Raw genomic sequence first — 7,886 nt, forward strand, 5'->3', positions numbered from 1 at the left:
CACACACACACACACACACACACACACACAGACATATGACATACAGACACAGACAGGCACATCATACATACATATACACACCACACCACACAGGCACACACAGATGGACAGACACACCATATACAGCTACACATGACATATGCACAGAGACAGACATACACAGACACAGATAAGACACACACTCCATACACCAGACAGACAGACAGACCATGCTCCTTTCTTAGGGAAATCAGCGTGCTTCAGGAGTTAACTAGGAAATGACTGCCGCCGGGAGTAAAGACACAGTTCTAAAGCCTCAGGAGTGGTGGGTGTGAGGGTGCATCGGCAGAGCAGCTGCCTGAAGTCGTGCAAGACTCGGGCTCCATCAGCTCCACAGCAGCCAGAGCCCAGCTGGACCATCTACATTCCTTGATAGATCGCGGCATTAGAATCTCTCCCCTTCTCTGGTTTCTACCACTGCCAAATCCCAGCCTCTGCCTGGTGATGGAGGGAACAAGGAGGGGTGTGTGACGAGAATGGGGCCGCTCCTCTAGTCTTGTGGAACCCAGGTCTTCTGTGGGCTGCTCTGGCCTCTCTGGGGTCAACACAGTCCTCATACAGCCATCTCTCTCCTCAGAGTTGCAGTCTTGCTGTTTTTGACTTATTACCATAGTCTGAAAATATTAAATGGAAACTTCCAGAAATAAATGGTAAGTTTTCAAAAACTTGGAAGCTAGGCATTGTGGTGCATGCCATTAATCACAGCACTTGGGAAGTAAAGGTAGGTGGATCTCTGTGAGTTCCAGGCTAGCCAGGGCTACTGAGTGAGATCCTGGCTCAATCGCAATTTATTTGTCTTTATTTTGTGTGCATGATAGATGTTTGGTGGCTGGCGGGAGGATGAGGATGGAGATGCCACAGGATTTGTGTGGAGGTCAGAGGGCAGTTTTGTGGAGTTGGTTTTCTCCTTCCACTTTTAGGTGGGTTTTGGGTATTAAACCAGGGTGTAAGGAGAGAATGGGGGGTGGGGGTGGATGGGACAGGTTTATGTGGCAAGTGTTTTTACCTGCTGAGTCTTTCCATTTTTATTGCTGCCATTATTGTATTACTTTATTTTTGTTTTTATTTTTGAGACAGGGTTTCTCTGTGTAGCCTTGGCTGTCCTGGACTCACTTTGTAGCCCAGGCTGGCCTCAAACTCACAGAGATCTGCCTGCCTCTGCCTTCCTCAGTGCTGGGATTGCAGGCATGCGCCACCACCATGCTGGCTTGTTGTTTTACTTTAAATATGATTTTGTGTATCTGTCTGGGCTTGACTTTGATGTACAGTTGAGGAGAACCTTGAACTTCAGCTGCTCCTGACTCTTTCCTGGGTTATAGAATTCCACAACTTGTAAGGGTTTTTTTTGTTGTTGTTGTTTTAACTCTTATAATGTTATAATTGTCCTGCTTTGCTATAATTGTTATGTCTTACTGAGGATAGCTTTTATTTTTTTTCTTTGAGATAGTGTTTCTCTGTGTAGCCTTGGCTGTCCAGGATTCACTTTGTAGACTAGGCTGGCCTCAAACTCACAGAATTCTGCCTGCCTCTGCTTCCCCGAGCATTGAGATTACAGACGCGCACCACCATGCCCAGCTCTTTCTCTTTTTCTTTTTTGGGCACTCATGTCTTAAACACAAAGGTGAGTCCTTCTGTGACAAGTCACTTCAGGCAATATGGCTTTTTCCCAGGCGGGTAGAGAAAGGCAGGAAGATACTGAAGCAAGAATCCTGGCCATGAGTAAGGCAAGAGGGACTCCCCTTCTACCCAATCCTGCTGACCCTGTTGGTGTCCTTTATCTGAACAGACAGACGTTGCCAACCTCAGCCATACCCAGCGAGCGCCAGACAATGAAGCCCTTCCTGCTCCCTCTCTTTGCCTCCCTCTAGTATTAAAAGCCAAGGCGTCTCACCAGATCCAGGTCGAAGCGAATAAACTCCAGCCCAGACACCAAGGTCAGGAAGAGAGTCAGGTGATCATGGCTGCAGACCAGGGCGTTCCTGCCAGGCAGAAGAAACAGCGCCAGGACTGCTGAGTCTGTTAAGCAGCCTGGCTCCCCATACCAGAGAGCCCATCCTGCTGAAGTTGGACACGTGATGGCGCACCCCTGGATGGCACCCAGCTCATTCAGCCATGCCCCAATCTCCTGCTTCTCCTGTTCCCTTTTGGCTGCGAATTTTGCCAGTGTCTGCAGAGACAGGCCTGGAGCATAAGGCTTCTCAAGCTCTCGGTGGCTGCCATAAGCGCTCTGTCCCTAAAGTGTCCCCAGCAAAGGGAAAGGCAAGCATTGGGTGTCTAGTCAGTCTGAGGCCTGGGCAGACACCAGACTGTTCACACAGCCCAGCTGCCATGGAGGAAACCACAGATGGCCAGCATGACTCTGAGGCTCTCTGCCATCACTGTCAGGCCCTCAGTATGTGACACCAAGCTAAGCCTCTGTCTATGTGACAGGAGGCTTTGGGTTGAGGTTTAAGGAGCTGGGGACCAGGCAAGACACTGTTCCAGACACTCACCTGACGTAGTACTTCTGAAGCAGACCCAGGTTCTCCTGGAACAGACGCAGGTAGCTCTCCAAGGAATTCTCATTGAGAGCCAGGTAGAGCCAGGCGCGGCCTGCAGAGAGTAACTCAGTAAGTAAGGCAGGAGTGGCTCAGCCGCTGAGCAGCTGCTGTTCATTTGCCAAACGAAGGCCTGTGAGGAACTAGGTAACCAACAGCCCTCAGGCCTTAGCTTGTGATCAGCCAAGAAAGGCACAGTGATGGTGGTGGTCGATGCTTTGTGAGCTATTCAAGGATGCTGTCCTGACGCTGCAGGCTAGCGGTTTCTTTTTCTTTCCTTTTTTGTTTTGTTTTTTCGAGACAGGGTTTCTCTGTGTAGCCTTGGCTGTCCTGTTCTCGATTTTGTAGATCAGGCTGGCCTTGAACTCACAGAGATCAGCCTGCCTCTGCCTCCCTGAGTGCTGGGGTTACAGGCTTGTGCCACAGAACTAGGCCGCTAACACAATTTCTCTCTCTTGCACTTGGCCTGGGACTCCAAAGGAGTCCTTGTGCACCACGCTCCCCTTCACCTCATCAGTGACACACCCACAAACTGTCACATGCCGGGAAAGAAACGGAGGTTCTGTGGAAGGTGCTGGCATTTCAGTCCCCGCTGCCACTGGTCACTACGAGGCAGACAGCTGCCTCAGGCTGACCTGGGCTGGACCTGAGCCCCAAACTCCCCATAGGGAGAGCACAGCTGGCCCCTGGTTCTACTCACTGCGCCCCAGGTTGGTGGCCACATGTTGCAGCACCTCGATTTGCTTGATGGCCTCTCTCCGGGTGAAATGGACCACAAGCACCCAGTAGCCGGAGGACAGGTCTTGCAGTCTGTGAGGAAGGAACAGCAGAGCTGGGCCTGGGTCGGGCTGCCTCAGGCAGCCACGTGCTTTCATTCCATCCCCGCCCCAGGTGCTTTCGGGCAGCCTGTCTGAGTGAGACAGGGCTCCTCCGGTGAGTTGACAAAGACGAGAGGCAGGCAAGGGCTGAGCGTCTCTCTGGAGGGCCTCTTGGCCCCTGCGCCTGGCTCCATCAACCCCCGGAGCAGCCTGCACTCACCCGTACAGCAGGGCATGGTCCAGGTGCTCACACAGGCGTTGCAGGACCTTGTCATGGTTCCGAATGGCAGGGGTCTCATCCTCACACGCTGCAAAGTAGCTCTGTAGCTGGAAGGAAGAAGATGCTGTTCAGGAGAGCCCCGGGCACATGGTGTCCTGCGAGGTTAGCAGGGTCAGCATTTGTGAATGCCCTACTCAGTGCTGACCTTGCCCTCGAGGCTCCCGGGGACAAAGGCTCTCAGGAGGGCTTTGCATAGACAGCTCTGTGCTGGTAAGGGGTGTCCAGCTCACAGTGTTGGGTGCCAAGCTTTGGGGCAGGGCCATAGGCTGAAGTTGCTGCCTGGGTGGCACACACAGTGGTGTCTGTATAAGTCAAGCATGCACAGTCCAGACACACACACGTGTGTACACACACACACACACACACACACACACACACACACAGCCTACTGGTAATGCCTGAAGGCCTTTTAAAAAAGACACCCAATCAGCTTTTTAAAAAAGTCATTTATTTAATGTGTAGGCTCTGCTTGGAGCTGCCCTCTGTACACACCGAGGCCTGAAAGGCTGGTGGGTCACCTGCTCCGATGGCTTTCCTGCCAGAGGCTGACATGGACATTGAATGTGCCTGAGAAACATGGCCAGATTGCGGTGTGTGCCAGGTTCATGTCAAGCCCTATGCCAAGAAGGACACTGTTCCCAGGGCTGGAGAAAGGGACAGGGAGAAGGAGGAAGGGAGGGGAAAGGAGAGAGAGGAGAGAGAAGGGGAAGGAAGAAGACTGAAATCACAGAGGAGGCATCCTGAAGCATCTCAGCCCACCAGGCTGATGTAGGCAGGGAGCTCAGCCTCATCGACCCTCCGTCCCTGCCACCTTTCCAGGGGCCCAGATGGAAAAGGCAAGGCAGGAGCAGCGATCCCTGAATGCTGGGGTGGGTTGAAGCTCCGGGCCACTAAGTTCTCAAGTGTTTTCTGGAAGCGGCAGCCGAGATGCATCAGCCACACCGGGAGCACGTGTTGCTGGAGGGAGGCCAGCCATTCAAGGCTGCAACAGAAACAGCCTCTTCTCTGTGACCCGGAGCAAGCCCAGCAGCCTGGCTGACCAGAGAACGTCAGTCCCGAAGGGTCAGCCCCCTTCTCCTGCAGGCAGAAGGGGCAGAGAGAGGAAAGCCTTCTAGAGGGGTCATATGGACTAGCCCACGATGTGGCACACTGCCTTTTGGCAATGGCTGAAGGTGTTTTGTTTTTGTTTTAAATGATTTCCAGCTGGCTACTTTAAACTTTATTTATTTATTTAATGTATATTCGTGCTTTAGCTATATGTATGTCTGCGCACATGTGTGCCTGGTGCCCAAGGTGACCAGAAGAGGGCACCAGATCCCCTGGAACTGAAGTTACAGGTGCCTGTAGCCACCATGTTGGTGCTGGGAATTGAACTCAAGACCTCTTCAAGAGCAGCCAGTGCTCTTAACCCCTGAGCTATCTCTCCAGCCCCAACTTTAGTGTTACATCACACTGTTACCTCAGTGCCAAGCTATGCTCTCTCAGTCTTCTATCTCTGTCTACACCAAGACAAGGTCTCACTCTATACCTCAGGCTGGCCTCAAACTCATGATCCTCCTGCTTCAACCTCCCATGTGCTGGGACTAGAGGTATGCACCACCACATCTGGTCTGCTTGCCATTATTATATTATTATTATTATTATTATTATTATTATTATTATTATTATTATTATTATTATTCACAGGGTCTTACGGTATAGGTCTGACTGGCCTGGACTCATCAGGTCATGGTGGTTTGAACTTACAGAGGTCTGCCTGCCTCTGCCTCCAGAGTGCTGGGATCAAAGGTGTGTATCACCACAACAGCTTTTTTTTTTTTAAAGACTTATTTATTTATTAGTCATACAGTGTTCTATTCTGCCTGCACATAGGCCTACACACCAGAAGAGGACACCAGATCTCATTATAGATGGTTATGAACGACCTTGTGGTTGCTGGGAACTGAACTCAGGACCTTTGGAAGAACAGCCAGTGCTCTTAACCGCTGAGCCATCTCTCCAGGTCCTCACCAGCTTTTTGATTGACTTCCTGTAGTTCTTTGTTGTTGTGTATTATTGTCTCCAGAGCTTTTCTTCCCCTGTTGAGAAAATCTTCATTTCACATACTCAAATTTGTCAGTAGTTTCCTTGAAAGGTTCTTGTCGTCCTCCCCACCCCGTTACGTCTTTCTTATTTTCAGTGTTCACTTCGTGTATGGATGTCATGTATGTGTGCGCTACATGTACTCACGTACACGTGTGCCTATGCTCCGGCACAGAGGCCAGAGAAAGGGTTACATGTTCTCCTCTACCACTCTCTGCCCTATTCCTTTCCTCGCCTGAACCTTGAGCTCATGTTTTCAGGCTGGGCTGGCAGCCAGCAAGTCCCAGCAATCCTCCTGCCTCAGATCCTTAGAGCAGTGGTGCTGCAGCTGGGTGTCAGGCCATGCCTTGCTTAAGTAGGTGCTGGGATCTGAGCTCAGGGTCTCAGGGCTCAGCTCAGGCTCCCTTCCAGCCCTTCTCTTATTTACTGGGTGCTGCTGACCACCGAGTCCACGCTAGGCAAGGCACAGCCACTGGAGAGGCTCGGTCGCTGACCACCCACCTCTCCAGCCCTTTGTCTGTGCTTAGGTCTTTGAGCATGAAGTTACGGGTCACTCCAGATGGGTGACCCATTTTCTCACATTCATTGATGGCCCAGCCTCTTTCCACCCGATCCACAAGTCAACGTGCCTTTTCTCAGGGGACTGGGCTAAGGTTGCCAGGTTTGGTGGCAAGCACCTTTACATGCTCAGCCACTTTGTGACCTCAAGCCATCCTTCTACAATCAATCCATCACCATTCCATTTTGGATTAAAAAAAAAACTATTTTATGTGTGTGGGTGTTTTGCCTGCAAATATGGTTGTATAAACAGTTGTGAGCCCATGTGGGTGCTGGGAATGGAACCCGAGTCCTCTGGAGGAGCAGCCATTGATCTTAACTGCTGAGCCATCTCTCCAGCCCTGAACCCAGAGATTGTTCACGTGGCGAGATGGTGTCTCTCAGTAGCCAGTCTTCCCACCCGGGGAACACGGGCTCCTTCCTCATCTCTCAGGCCTTCCTTTATACCCTTGGGAAAGCTGACTGCTCTCTTCAGATACGTCTTGCACATATCAAGGTGAGCTGCAAATCTACACGGTGCCATGACTCAGAGAGCAATCTGCAACCACAAAACCATTTTCAGAAAGAAGGAAACCAAAGCACAGCCCAGCTCAGCATGAAAGGCCCTTGCTAACAAGCCTGATGACCTCAGTTCAGTCCTCCAAACCCGCAAGGTAGACGGAGACAAACAACTCTCCTAAGTTGTCCTCTGAGCTCCAGACATATGGCACAGAATGTGTGCACCCCACACACAAAATAAATAAAAACACATAATAAAAAAACCATAGGAAAGCAGATGGCAATGGCACGGAAGGCTGAGGCGGGAAGCAAGAGTGCTACCCTGGCACCGCCACCCAGCGGCACACCCTCAGAAAGTTACTGGGCGCTTACTCATTTTCTCTTCTTTAAAATGAGTTAAAAGGGAGTCAGGTGGCGGCGGCATCGTACACCTTTAATCCCAACACTCCGGGAGGCAGAGTCAGAAGGAGCTCTGTGAGTTTGAAGCCAGCCTGGTCTACAGAGCAAGTTTCAGGACAGCCAGGGCTGCACAGAGAAACCCCATCTCAATTTAAAAAATTAAAAAAAAAAAAAAAAAAAGTTAAAGGGCCTTTTTGAGCTGAGCTGCCCAGTACAGTCCCTGCTGGCCTTATGTGGTTATGAAGTTAAATTACGTCAACGGGCTGATGATGCAGTTGCAGTGACAGCACACTTACCTAGCATGCACAGGGCCTGAGCTCAATCCGCAGCACCATACCTAATGCACACTTTTAAAAAGAAAATGTAAGGGGGCTGGAGAAACGGCTCAGAGGTTAAGAGTACTGGCTGTTTTTCCAAAGGTCCTGAGTTCAATTCCCAGAAACCACATGGTGTCTCATAACCATCTATAATGAGATCTGGTGCCCTCTTCTGGCGTGCAGGCATACATCCAGGCAGAACACTGTAGAAGGAAGGAAGGAAGGAAGGAAGGAAGGAAGGAAGGAAGGAAGGAAGGAAGGAAGGAAGGGGAAAAAGAGAAAGAGGAAGGAAAGAAAGAAAGGAAGGAAGGAAGGAAGGAAGGAAGGAAGGAAGGAAGGAAGGAAGGAAGGAAGGAAG

At 50.7% G+C, this 7,886-nt stretch overlaps 1 protein-coding gene across 2 annotated transcripts in view; it reads right to left on the reverse strand.

Annotated features, from left to right (window-relative positions):
- The window catches only part of Plekhm2 (pleckstrin homology and RUN domain containing M2), a 38,762-nt gene that overhangs the window by 13,373 nt on the left and 17,503 nt on the right, over positions 1–7,886 (reverse strand). For both annotated transcript variants that reach the window (XM_055611466.1, XM_055611465.1), the window contains exons 2-5: positions 3,615–3,721; positions 3,277–3,386; positions 2,532–2,631; positions 1,931–2,018 (exon numbers count right to left, since the gene is read on the reverse strand). In XM_055611466.1, the coding sequence (XP_055467441.1) occupies positions 1,931–2,018; positions 2,532–2,631; positions 3,277–3,386; positions 3,615–3,721 (405 nt within the window). The remainder of the gene's footprint in view (positions 1–1,930; positions 2,019–2,531; positions 2,632–3,276; positions 3,387–3,614; positions 3,722–7,886) is intronic.

This window comes from Psammomys obesus, unplaced genomic scaffold, assembly GCF_907164565.1.
Source record: "Psammomys obesus unplaced genomic scaffold, mPsaObe1.curated_primary_1811, whole genome shotgun sequence".
Lineage (NCBI taxonomy): Eukaryota > Metazoa > Chordata > Mammalia > Rodentia > Muridae > Psammomys > Psammomys obesus.